General features: G+C 39.8%; 1 protein-coding gene across 1 annotated transcript in view; it reads left to right on the top strand.

Annotated features, from left to right (window-relative positions):
• The window catches only part of MEP1A (meprin A subunit alpha), a 43,177-nt gene that overhangs the window by 25,272 nt on the left and 4,192 nt on the right, over positions 1-13,713 (top strand). The window contains exons 8-13 of the mRNA XM_050787480.1: positions 2,305-2,526; positions 3,388-3,537; positions 6,426-6,641; positions 10,123-10,587; positions 11,593-11,766; positions 12,264-12,564. Coding sequence (XP_050643437.1) covers positions 2,305-2,526; positions 3,388-3,537; positions 6,426-6,641; positions 10,123-10,587; positions 11,593-11,766; positions 12,264-12,564 — 1,528 coding nt within the window. The remainder of the gene's footprint in view (positions 1-2,304; positions 2,527-3,387; positions 3,538-6,425; positions 6,642-10,122; positions 10,588-11,592; positions 11,767-12,263; positions 12,565-13,713) is intronic.

The raw sequence follows: 13,713 nt of genomic DNA on the forward strand, positions 1-13,713 counted from the left end.
ATTAAAATAATCTAACCTGATGGGATTTTTGTTTTTGTTTTGAGACAGAGCCTTGCTCTGTCATCCAGGCTGGAGTGCAGTGGTGCAATCTCGGCTCACTGCGACCTCCACCTTCCGGGTTCAAGCGATTCTCATGCCTCAGCCTCCTGAATAGCTGGGATTACCAGCATCCGCCACCATGTCCAGCTAATTTTTGTATTTTTTAGTAGAGACGGGGTTTCACCATGTGGGCCAGGCTGGTTTTGAACTCCTGGCCTCAAGTGATCCACCAGCCTCAGCTTCCCAAAGTGCTGTGATTACAGCTGTGAGCCACTGTGCCCTACCTCTAATCAGATGATTCATGGAAAATTAAGTAAAGCACATCCAGTGAGTTGAAAGTGCTTTGCTTCAGGAGCCACTGAGAGTTACCAAAAGATTCTAGACTCTTGATGCTCTTTACAATTCCATTACCTCAAATGACATCCTAGGACCAAGTACTGTGGAGGGATTAACTTTCCACTTCCCTGTTAGAGCCATTGTTTCTTTTAGACCTGTCCCACCTTCAAAAATGCTCTGATCTCTCTCAAGTAATTCCCAATACAATCCCCATGAGTTGGGAGAATGAAACATCAGTATTCAGATTTTACAGTTAAAGCAAGATATTGCTCAAACGTGGTCTTGCTCCTTAGCTTTTCCAAAAGCATTCAGAGACTCCCACAGGCACGTGCTGGAGCACCGCCTGGCCACACCACACTTCTGCAGTCCTGCATGTAACTCTGTAAGAGGCAGTTACGTTTTTTCCTCTCTAATTGTTCAAAGTAACTGGATGAGGCCAGGCACTGTGGTTCATGCCTATAATCCCAGCACTTTGAGAGACCGATGCAGGCGGATCACCTGAGGTCAGGAGTTTGAGACCAGCTTGGCCAACATGGTGAAACCTCATCTCTACTAAAAATTCAAAAATTAGCCAGGCATGGTGCGGCGCGCCTGTAATCCCAGCTACTCAGGAGGCTGAGGCAGGAGAATTGTTTGAACCCAGGAGGCAGAGGTTGCAGTGAGCTGAGATCTTGCCATTGCACACCAGCCTGGGAAACAGAGCAAAAACTCCGTCTCAAAACTAAACAAGCAAACAAACAAACAAAAAGTGACTGGACAAAGAGCTAGAGAAGAATATGAGGATGGGAAGTTATGACTGGAAGAGTTAGCCACATTTGCAGTCAGTTTTCCTATCACTCCACAAGAAGAAAATCAAAAATCTGCAAAACTTTCCATTAATGCAGCTCAAACAGTAAATTCCCGATGGTTATTAGTCAATTCAAAGACCCTCTGATCAGTTATTTTGTTCAGTTTTTTACATGGCAGCACATCTTATCTCACTTTCACTAATCTCAGAAAAATATCTACCTTTCCTCTTTTGACAGGAAAATAAGTTTTCTTCTTCCCATTTTATTTTTATTCTCCATGAGGCTATTGCTGGAACAGAAGGATGTGAGCCTTGACTGACAGGATCCCCGTCTTGCTTTCAGCTGCTTACCTTTCCCTCTGCCCCTCAGATTTCCTTCTCCTAACCCATGAAGAGTAGGCCAGGTACAGCTCTGGGCAGACTCAGTGGATGAGATACTTGGCTGTTAGAACGATGTGTCTTGAATATAATCAATTGTGAACATTTTCCTGAATTCAAAAATTATTTTTCCTGTCCTTGGGAATGACTTCCTCAGCTTTGCTATTTTACCTTCTCTTTCTGAAAGTCTTACACACACATACACACACACACAGATACACACACAATTGTATATATTTATAATGTATCTTTGGTGTAAACATGTACATATACTTAGTAATTTCTAATATTTATCTGTATTCTATAATATGTATTTTAGTTATTGCAATATTGTACACATTATTGTATATTAATATGTTAACTAATAATAATCAATGATACATAGTAATTTTACATTATATTGCTTATAAAATATAATTTATATTTAATTTATATTTAGATTTATTTAAATATATACTTGAATATAATAAATCTATTTTATTAGATTATTTATATATTATTATATATCTATATATTATTTATAGAGTAGATATAATCAATATAATATTTATTAATATTAATATTTATTAATATGTATTATATATAATATATATTTATATATTATATATTATTTATAATATATTTATTTAAATATAATAATCTATTTAAATATATATATTTAATAACTATTTCCCTTTTTTGGAGGGTCTCTGGGTCTGTAGTCAAAGAGCAGCACGGGGAAAATACCATGACAGAGCAGGACCTGTGGATTCTCTCCCTAACAGGTTACCAGCACAACTTTGACACCTATGATGATAGCCTCATCACAGACCTCAATACACCCTATGACTATGAGTCTTTGATGCACTACCAGCCTTTCTCATTTAACAAGAATGCAAGTGTTCCCACCATCACAGCCAAGATCCCTGAGTTTAACTCCATTATCGGACAGCGCCTGGATTTCAGTGCCATTGATTTAGAGAGGCTGAACCGAATGTACAATTGCAGTGAGTACCTCCGTTTTTGAGAACTTGGTAAACTAGCCTCAGCAGAGATTCCCTCAGCCTTAGAGATTTCCTTTACATTTTCCTTTACTCTTCTTTAATGTTCTAGCTAAAAGAATAAGAACAAACTGCATAACTTTTGTTGGTCTACTTCTAGACCCATTTGTTTAAGTATTGTCTATGGCTGTTTTTGTGCTACAATGGCAGAGTTGAGTAGTTAAAAACAAAAAACAAATAAAACTATAGCACCAACCTTATAGGATGGTTATAAAAACCAGTTATGTAGTTGTGTTTTGTAAAGTCAAGGTACTGGACAAATGTAAGGAGCTGTTATTGTCTAGCTTCTTTTGCTTCTTTTGGAGGATGCATTATTATGTAAAGCTCAAGATACGTGATAGACTTGAAAGCATTTTATATCCTGAAAAATTTTTTATGTACATTAGTTATTCCTAGAGTAACCTAATCCTCTGGGGCAGGGTATTTTCTAAAGATGACCCCACTAGCCTTCAGAGATAAAATGTTTGATTCTGTTCAGTAAGTATGTACAGAAGACCTACTAAGTACAAAGCCAAGTATTATAGGTACCTTGTTCTTGATCTAAAGGCGTTTATGGTTGGTATTTACATAGCAGAGAATGATTATAGATTTTTTTTAAATCTTGACTCTGTGAGATAGGTAGGGCTGTGTCTATATCAGCAAGTACTAAGATCTGATGACAGTAAGATTTGCGTTTGAGAAACAGTCAAGAAAACAAGCTTGTGATCCTGTTGTATCTGAGCAATGAGGTTTTAGTGGCTTAAGACATTAGCTATTTGGAATGACTATCTTTCATTTTTAACCAGATGATAAAAATATCGTTTGCAGCCACAACTCACACTCTTTTGGACCACTGTACTTTTGAGAAGGCAAACATCTGTGGGATGATTCAGGGCACCACAGATGACACTGACTGGGTCCATCAGGACAGTGCTCAGGCTGGAGAAGTGGATCACACCTTGCTGGGACAATGCACAGGTCAGTGAAAGTGGAAAGCAAACACATTGATGTGGTTCAACAGGTTCGATTAGGTTATGCTAATCACCATGTTTTGCCTCAGTCAGAATGTTAGTTTCAAACTTGAAAATCTGAACAAGGACAAAAAAATTTCTCATATCTTAATTATTAACTCAATAAAAAGCATCCAGTCTCTGGGCACACAAAAGAAAGATGCATTTAAGCAAAACTGGTATTGGTATATGATTGATAAGATAAAACCTCGTAAATAAAGGCAATGTCTGTAGAGCCACACCCTCCTAAAGAAATATAATGTGAGTCACATATGTAATGTAGAATTTTCTAATGTCCACGTGAATCTGGCTCTGTGGCACAATGGATAACACATCGGACTTTTAATACCTATGTGAAAAAGTAAAATAAAACAGGTGAAATTAATTTTAATAACGTATTTTGTAACTCAGTATATCCAAATAGCATTTCAACATGTAATCAATATAAAAGTTGTTACAAGATGCTTCACTTTTTTCAGGCTAAGTATTTTAAATTTGACACATATTTTACTCCTGCAGTGCATCTCAGTTTGCACTGGCCACAATTCAAGCACTCAACAGCCACATAGGTTTGGTAGCCACTGTATTGGATAGCACAGCTTCAGATACTTCCTATATATGGTTTGTGTAGTGAAAAAGACAGACAGTTATGGACTAAGTGACTTCACCACTTACTAATTGAAATATGGCTTCACCACTTACTAATTGTGACCACAGGAAGTTGTTGTTATGTGTGTGCTTTTTCTAAAAGTCTTGGCTTTTGCAAGCCTCTGTAAACATCAAAATATTGATGTCTACTTCACAGTGACAGTGGAAGAAGATAATGCATACAAAGCCCCTACCTGCAGACCAGCAGCTTCACTTCCCATTTTTCCATCTTCCCTTTCTCTCCAGAGGTTCCATTTATTTTGTTTTTCTGTTTTAGCCTTCTAGTGTTCTGTGCCTGCCATTGAATTCATCTTAACCATATTTGGAAGCAGATGAGGTTATGGATTATTATAGCCTTTTAAAGACTAGACTATTGCGAAGTCACTTAGTCTACAACTGTCAGAGTTGGTGAGATTCCCTTCCCAGAAGGGACACAGCCTGTCACCCAGATTCCAGGCCACCACAGGGAATGTCAGAGGTGATAAGCCACTGACACTTCCTCCACCTTTGGAAGAGGGTAAAAGTTTCTGTCACAGATCAGATTATCAAATATATCATTCCAAGTGTCCAAAGGTTGATCCAAGCCTGAAGTGCTCTCTAAATTTCCATTTTAGCCTCTAATCCAACCTATTCTGTGGGCTTGCTGCTAGGCTAATGCACAATTGCCAGCTAAACACAAAGGTAATCTTTACTGTGAGAGGAATCTGCTGAAAGAATGTTCTAGTAAGAGAAAAGGACCACAGCCCAGAAGAAAGATCTGGAAAAGCTGTATCAGGTTAACTTGAGCAGCTATTATGCTTCTTTCAGAGGAGGTATGTAATGAAACATGTCCCTCTGCTAGAGAACTCTTGCGTAGTTACAGGTGGATGCATAGACATGAAGAGCTCGAAGGATCCCTTGGGAGGATCCCTCCCATTCAAAACCCACAGAAATAAATAAACACCTAGGTATTGGCAGAGCTGGGGATAATTTAGGCCTCCAGAGTTCTGGACTTGAATTATTTGACTCTCAATGAATGCTTCATAAAAGAATTCCTCAGTAAGAATTACTTAGAAACCTTTTTAGCCTTGTGCACTCTTTTTTTTTTTTTTTTGTAACCCAGGCATTCAATATATAATTATAATTCAGAGGTCTCAGGCAAGTTCAAATACTGAGAAGAAGCTACAAGGGAATATAATTTGCCCTGCATTAATATTAAAGTCATTGTGATATTTTAAGCGTGGTAGGAGGCTTATTTAAACCATCATTGCTTGCTGCTGATATGAAAGGCAAGTGCCTGAGTGTGAGGCAGGATGAAGCTGGGAGCATCACGGAGCAACACTGGAGTACCCAGCACTATACTGTACACTTACTTTATTTTTATCTTGGGAAATGTTTTGATTGAAGTGTTTTGATATGGAGTTGAGTGTTGGAACACAGGATAAAGAACTTCTTCATATGCAAGAATTTTTCATTGTGCTTGACTTTGACAAGTGTGTGGTTTACCAAATGGTACATTTGTTTAGCTACCTGATTATTTTTAGAGGAATGAGTTTTGAGGTATCTGAGTCAGGTAAACCCCATCTCTGGCACTAATGTAGACACTTTTCACCCTCTTCAGTGTCCTTCCAATGCCTCCCTTTACATTCAGGAGAAATTTCCATTTAGTCTCTAATGTGTCCTGAATAGCCCTTCTTATAATATAGTAAAGATTATTTTTTGCCACTGATTATTTTTGCCACCTAGTTATTAGGCTAGCAACAGGGGAAATTGAACCCTTATCATTGTCAATGTTTAAAACCAAATCCTAACCCTTTGAATTCCACAGTGTCTTATACAATGACGAGACCAACCCAACTCTTTTCCTTGGAATGAATCTCTAATTTAAATGACGAAGTCAATGAGAATAATAGAATTCATCTCACAGACACCAAATTCCATCGAACATTGCTTGAAGCCTGTGTTTCTTTAAGTCAGAGGTATACATTTCACAATCTTGGAACAAAGGCAATCAAACGCAACAGTGGAGAGCAAGCTTTAGCCAGTGACTAAGTCCATTGAGACAGAGAATGTTTGTTGAAAAATATCCTTCTTTTTATTTTCCTCTGAAGAGTTCTAGCTTTTGTTGCCTGGACAATGGCCATGGTTCACTATTTCACTTTGTTTGGGTGGACAGAACCTTGGGGTGTGGGAAGCCAGACATGTGATGTCTGGGTGCTCTTTCCATAGGTGCCGGCTACTTCATGCAGCTCAGCACCAGCTCAGGGTCCGCGGAAGAGGCAGCCCTACTGGAGTCTCGGATTCTTTACCCAAAGAGGAAGCAGCAGTGCCTGCAATTTTTCTATAAAATGACCGGAAGTCCTTCAGACAGACTCATTGTCTGGGTCAGGAGGGATGACAGCACAGGCAATGTTCGCAAGCTGGTAAAGGTGCAGACTTTTCAAGGTACTTAGAGGCATCCACACAAGGAATGGATTGGGTTAAAATCTGGGATCCTGCTTCTTCTCCTCCTTCCCTCTTTCTTCCTACTCCTCCTTCTTCTCTCTTGCCTCTTCCTTTTCCTCCACCCACTTCCTCCTCTTCTCAGAGCTTAACATAATGTATGGCATGTTTTAATTACTCTATGAATGTTTTAACCACTGAGAAATTAGAAGCAGTATCTTGGGCTTAGGTAGGGATGAAATATATTTTTGTAAGAAGCCAGTCAGAATATACAAATCCAGTTTTCACTAGAAATTTAGAGAAAGCAAAGGCCAAGACTGAGAAAATGGATGGTTCAGGAATGGAGATAAGAAGCTAAAAGACCTGTGGGAATTGATGTTGCTGGACAGAGAGTAGTTAAATAGTTGACCAGCTCATGCCTGGAATCCCAGCACTTCGGGAGGCCGAGGTGGGCGGATCACAAGGTCAGGAGATTGAGATCATCCTGGCCAATATGATGAAACCCCGTCTCTACTAAAAATGCAAAAATTAGCTAGGCATGGTGATGCACACGCGTGTAGTCCCAACTACTTGGGAGGTTGAGGCAGGAGAATTGCTGGAACCCGGGAGGCGGAGGTTGCAGTGAGCCAAGATTGCACCACTGCACTCTAGCCTGGCAACAGAACAAGACTCCATCTAAAAAAAAAAAAAAGAAAAAGAAAAAGAAAAAGAAAAAAAGTTGACCATAGTGTTTTGCATCTGTTTCAGAAAAACAAATGATACCATTATTTAATATGCTGATGTAACTTGAAGCCTGCTTGTGAAGTTGGTGGCAAATAAGTCATTTGTATACGTTAACTTCCTATAATCACTTACATGTTCCTAAGTGTCGCTTTGAATATTTACATAAGAAGGTCAACATGTAAATGATTACAGATGGAGAAACTTTTTGTTGAAAAGAAAGCTTGTCTCCCTTTTCCTAGTTATGAATGAACCACCACCACAAGAAAAGAAAGCAAATACTTGGTTTATAACCCTGGATCTTGATTTATGGCCAGATTATCCTAGCATCCAACCTCCTACCTTAGCATTTAATTTATCCATTGAAATGAGTCCAGAGAAAGGAATTAGTTTTTATATATCTGCTGCTCTTGAAGGAGAAACTTTCCTTAGAGGTCACTTGTAAGAATAGGTGCCCAAATCACCTATATCCAAGCCACTGTGTGGGCTGCCTGGGAACTCTACAAATCACAGTTTTGAGGGGCTCACTTTTCTGGTTGAAATTTATCATAGTTTACATGATGAAAGGATGACAGCTAGATACGCTTTAGGAGTTGAGGATGTGTTATGTTACCAAGGATTGTAAATATTTAATGAGAAAATGAGTTGGAGTTTCAATAGTATTGATGGGAGCTGTTATCACTCACTTTCATCTAAAGCTAAAAGTGTTACTTTTAAGCATAAAACCAACCAAGCAAACATCGCATGCTTAATTATTTTCTTACACTGCTGTGCTTTGTGTTTCATTGAATTCAGAGTATGTCTGTGTAAGTTCCCTGGGAACACTGTATGAATGGGTTTTTAAAGTAGTCTGTTCCGATACTGGTTTGTCAATGACATTTTTCAAAAAGGTTAATTGAATATCACTTAGTGTTGTTTATGTGATATTCAACTTAAGACAGTTGCAACCAATTTGAATAGCTTTTAAGTTTTGCAAAATGTATATTTTGACCAAAACAGTTACACACAAAATATGTCCATATGCATATCTGTATATAATATATGTTGCATACGTAATGCTTATATACACACTTACATGAAAAATGTTTGCATACAACTATGTGTATGTACACACACACGCACACACACACACATTTTTACTGAGGCCAGGACTTCCTTATAGATGACAATTCTGAACTAACAAGGATTAAGTTTGTCTCAAACAATCTTAGTAGCGTTGTTGCCTGACTGATTTAGGGCAGCCCTGTGGAAGCATATAAATGAAACCTTCTTAAAAAGTTCACAGATGAATCTTTGCCTATATGGTATAGTCTCCTGGGTCTCCTTCCCAGTACCAAATTCCCCCGTCTCAACCTCATTTTGACATCCTATATTAAGAAAAAACAAAGCAGGTACTCATCAGCCAGAACGGAATCCTATTCTCTTGACAGAATTCCCGTGATCTATAACCTGCTGGATAAATAGTTCAAATCCTATATCTCTGTTCCTATTCCTAGACTTTCTGGCACCTATTGCCCTTCAAGTCCATGTGTGTTCCAGTAGGCTGCAGTGCTCTGCCCAGGATACTGCAGCTACCTAGATTTGTATGTTACAGAGGTGGTCGTGTGCTTTCTCTAGCTCTCTCCTATGTTCCCATGTAACCTAACCACACAGACCATAATCAGCTCCACCCTAGGAAACAGAATATTGTTAGACCTGTCCCTTGAAGTTGTCCTTAAAGAGAATGGCCTGAAAACAAAGGGAGATTAAAGGTCTTTTCCATTTCGGGAAAATATAGTTCTGTAAGTAGATTTCTGGTTAAAAGACACAGAAGAAGGAAAAAAGACACTCATCTGTAGGAACTCAGTTTGGCCAACATGACTTCCACTTGGAAGCATTTTTCCTCTCCTCTTCAAGCCCAACTCTAGGGAATATCCTGTGCAAAAATACCAATGTAGGTGCATCTCTTTGGGGAATTGAGTTGCTCTGCTTTTGCAGTTTCCTCTCTCCAGTATCCCCAAGCTCCTGTCTGGCTTTGTATGCTGTTCAACGGAGGATCCCATGTTCTAGAACAGGCTTCTCACCATCTTTCCTCAGCTCTTAATTCAAAAGTCCCACCTCTAGTTCTTGCTCAGAGAAAAAGCAAGTAGACCTAATCTTTATTAGAATGTGAATTTCTAGACAAGAGTACTCTCTTTGGATTACCTTGCTCCCCTACATGGTGGACTTTCAGATAATATAAGGAAGAGAAAAAAGTCTAGATGTTGGAGAGGGAGTCATTTTCAGGTAGGGAAGACTCAGTTAGTCCTACAAGTTATTATCTGCTCTTCAGCATTCCTTATAGCTCTCTGGCAACAAGTGACAGGTCAGACCATATGGAGTTACTATTTTTTGACTTTTGGCTTACAAAATGGCTATTTTATATGATTCAGCCTAACACTTGGGCTTTCATTGCTAACATTAGGGGTTACACTTGAAACCAGCCCACTCAGGAGGAAATCCAGAACCTGGATTCTTATACTGATAGTGGAAAACAAATTCATGGTTAAGACTTGAATGTGAATTTTAAAATAAATCATAGTATTTTAAGAAACCATTTTTCCTTATTAGATATGTAACTTTGGAAAAGTTACTTAACCAGTTTATAATAGTACCTATGTTATAGGGCTGTTGTGAGGATTTGATGAGATTATTTACGGAAAGCACATGGCACTGTGCCAAACTCACAATAAATACTCATTAAGTGTTGGCCACGATTCTCACCAGCCTTGTTCTCTGTCCTCAGGAGATGATGACCATAATTGGAAAATTGCCCATGTGGTGCTCAAAGAGGAACAGAAGTTTCGCTACCTTTTCCAGGGCACAAAAGGCGACCCTCAGAACTCAACTGGGGGAATTTACCTGGATGACATCACTCTAACAGAAACCCCCTGCCCCACGGGGGTCTGGACAGTCCAGAATTTCTCCCAAGTCTTGGAGAACACCAGCAAAGGGGACAAGCTTCAAAGCCCTCGATTCTACAACTCAGAGGGCTATGGTTTTGGGTTAACTTTATACCCCCATGGCAGAGAAAACTCTGGCTACCTGAGACTTGCTTTCCACATGTGCAGTGGGGAGAACGATGCTATCCTGGAGTGGCCAGTAGAAAACAGACAGGTGATAATTACCATCCTCGACCAGGAGCCCGATGTCAGGAACAGGATGTCCTCAAGCATGGTGTTCACTACCTCCAAGTTGCATACATCTCCAGGTGGGTGGTGTCAGCATAAATAAGAACTACTCCTCGACCCAGAAAGGCCCACAGATGTGATTCTGTTGTGCAAGAAAGAGTAACGTTCCCCTCACATTGTCTCCTTGGGAATACCAATAACATAGTTGTATTGGAATTTCAAGTTAAGATTTTCAGTGCCATGATATCCTCCTTCCCTTTCCTAAATTCACTCATCAAACATCTATTGAGGGCTTACCATGTGCCAAACTCTGTACTAGGTACTTAGAATACCAGTGAATCAGGTGGTCCCTGCCTCATCGAGTTCATTGTGATTGAGGAAACAGATACTGCTAATCATTTATCAAATACTCAGAACTTGCTAGGCTCTGTGCAGAGCTAGTGTACTTACTCCTAAAATAGTACTCAATGTTACTATGTTCATGAAATAAACTTACATCAGTAAAGAAATGGACAAACTTTTTTGTTTTTTTTTTTTTTGAGATGGAGTCTTGCTCTGTCACCCAGACTGGAGTGTAATGGCGCAATCTCCGCTCACTGCAACCTCCACCTACCACGTCCAAGCAATTCTCCAGTCTCAAACTCCCGAGTAGAGACGGGGTTTCACCGTGTTGCCCAGGCTGGTCTTGAACTCCTGAGCTCAGGCAATGCACCCGCCTCGGCCTCCCAAAGCGCTGGGATTACAGGTGTGAGCCACTGTGCCCGGCACTATTTTTTTTTTTTTTTTTTCAAAAGAGAAGACCTAAGCCTTAGAAGAAAGAAGTCGTAGCTGTCCCTCTCTTTTCATTAAGAGAGTCACTCAGTAGCAGACAACAGATCACTCAGAGCTGTGATTCTCTGCCTCTCCCATCTTTTAATTCTGAATTGCAGTTCTCCTGGAAAGAGTAAATAGCCTAATTTTTTTCCAACACGGTTTTTTTTTTTTTTTTTTTTCTGATTTACAAAGCCCTGTATCCTTATCAAAGACAAACTGGAAAGTGAAATCTAAAGAGGTAATGTGATTTTATGTTACCTACAACTTTGCAGTGATAAATGACACTGTCATCTGGGACAGGCCGTCCAGGGTAGGAACCTATCATACAGACTGTGATTGTTTTAGAAGCATCGACTTTGGCTGGAGTGGTTTCATCTCCCACCAAATGCTGAAAAGGAGGAGCTTCCTGAAAAATGATGACCTCATCATGTTTGTGGACTTTGAAGGTACTTTTGTTGGTCTTCCTGAGTAAATAATCCTATGCTCTTGGCACTCTACTAATTTTATCCTGATTTTAAAGCACACATAGAGGGTGGGGATGAGGTTAAGAAAAATGTGTTGTAGGAGAACCACATTTTATTCAATTGGTCAAGGACTCACATCTTTATTTTAACTGTCCTTGAAAGAAACTGAAATTTTAGTGTCATCTTTTTGATAATTTTATCAGAGGTAACAGTTGGCTGATTTCAATTTAGTTTCCATCAGTCTATCCTTGCTAACTTAATGCTTCCTTTTGCAAATTCGATAAATAAAAATGTGACTGGATTACTTTAAAATAAAAATAGCTAATACTATGGGAATCAGCTGGATTCAAAGCCACTTTTTCATGTCACTAAGGGTGATGGGAGATAGAAGCAGGCTGGGGAACTTTCACCAGAAGTGGGAGTTAATTGTAGTCAGTTACTAATCCTGGATCTTCCTCATGACCCTCTATTTCCTGAAGATATCACCCACCTCAGCCAGACTGAAGTTCCCACTAAAGGCAAAAGACTGAGCCCCCGAAGCCTCATTCTCCAAGGCCAGGAGTTGCAGGTCTCCGAAGAAGGTTCGGGAAAGGCCATGTTAGAGGAAGTGCTACCTGTCAGCCTGAGCCAGGGGCAGCCCAGCCGACAGAAGCGGTCAGTGGAGAACACAGGTCCCCTGGAGGACCATAACTGGCCACAGTACTTCAGAGACCCATGTGACCCAAACCCTTGCCAAAATGATGGCGTCTGTGTGAACGTGAAGGGGATGGCGAGCTGCAGGTAGGCTCTGTGACTGGGGAGACAGGCAGGCCAGCAGACCTGGGCTGCGTGCATGCTTCCCCGGGTAAAGGGTGCTGTTTGCAGAGTAGGGCGAAGACTACCTCAGATGATCAACTGGATGCGGTTTTCCTTGACTCTACAAAGGTGTGCCCTGGATTCATGGGCTTACGCTGCCAGGACAGAGGTGTCCCAGGTCTCCTTGTCTCTTGACTTCCACCTCTTTTCCTCCTCTGGGGTATTGTCAACAGCATCTTGGATGTTGTTGGAATTTCTAACTCTAACAACATCCAAGATGGCTTCTAGCCTAGGGACTTTCTACTCCATGACAGTGGGTCTCAAGACGAAGCTTAAATCTTTGCTGACTACAGATGTTATTATTAGTTCCTAATGATTATTAGTTCTATAGTCTGTCATTTATACAGTGCTATTATTACAGTTATATTTTCAATATTAGTAGTAAGAACACCTGATATTTCTGACCCCTTGTTATACATTGTGTAGTCTCCTGAGCATCTTCCACACATGATCTAAATTCATTCTCACTGCCACCTCTGACATAAGGGCTCTTCTTATCCCCAATTAGTGTATCAAGAAGTTGAAGCTTAGAAAGGTTAAGTAATTTATCTAAAACCTACCCAGACGGAAAATGCTGAAGCTGGGACTTGCATCTAGGTCTGTCTGGCAGCACAGTTTGCTATATTTAATAGTTATTTTTATAATGTTTGCTTGCATGAAACCCTAAAAGCTGTTTCACAAAAGGAGGTATGTGATGACAGAAGTAGCAGTTCCATTTGAACAGTAGCAGATGTAGGAACTATTCTGCCTGCCTCAAAAATTTACATTTCTTCTGAGTTCTTTTTAGTTTCCATGTTTTTTTCTTTTTGTAGCTTTTATTTTGAAATAATTTTAGACTTACAGATACAATGCAAAAATACTACAGAGGCTTTCTCTATACCATTCACCCAGCTTTCCCTAATGTTAGCATATGACACAAACAGTAGTACAATTAGCATAGCCAACAAGTGAACATTGGTACAATGCTAGTAAATACATTACAGGCCTTATTCAGCTCTTCCCAACTTTCCCACTAATGTTCTTTCTCTGTTTCAGGATCCAATTACGGATCTCATGTTATATTTAGCTTTTATG

The sequence above is a fragment of the Macaca thibetana genome, chromosome 4, assembly GCF_024542745.1.
Source record: "Macaca thibetana thibetana isolate TM-01 chromosome 4, ASM2454274v1, whole genome shotgun sequence".
Lineage (NCBI taxonomy): Eukaryota > Metazoa > Chordata > Mammalia > Primates > Cercopithecidae > Macaca > Macaca thibetana.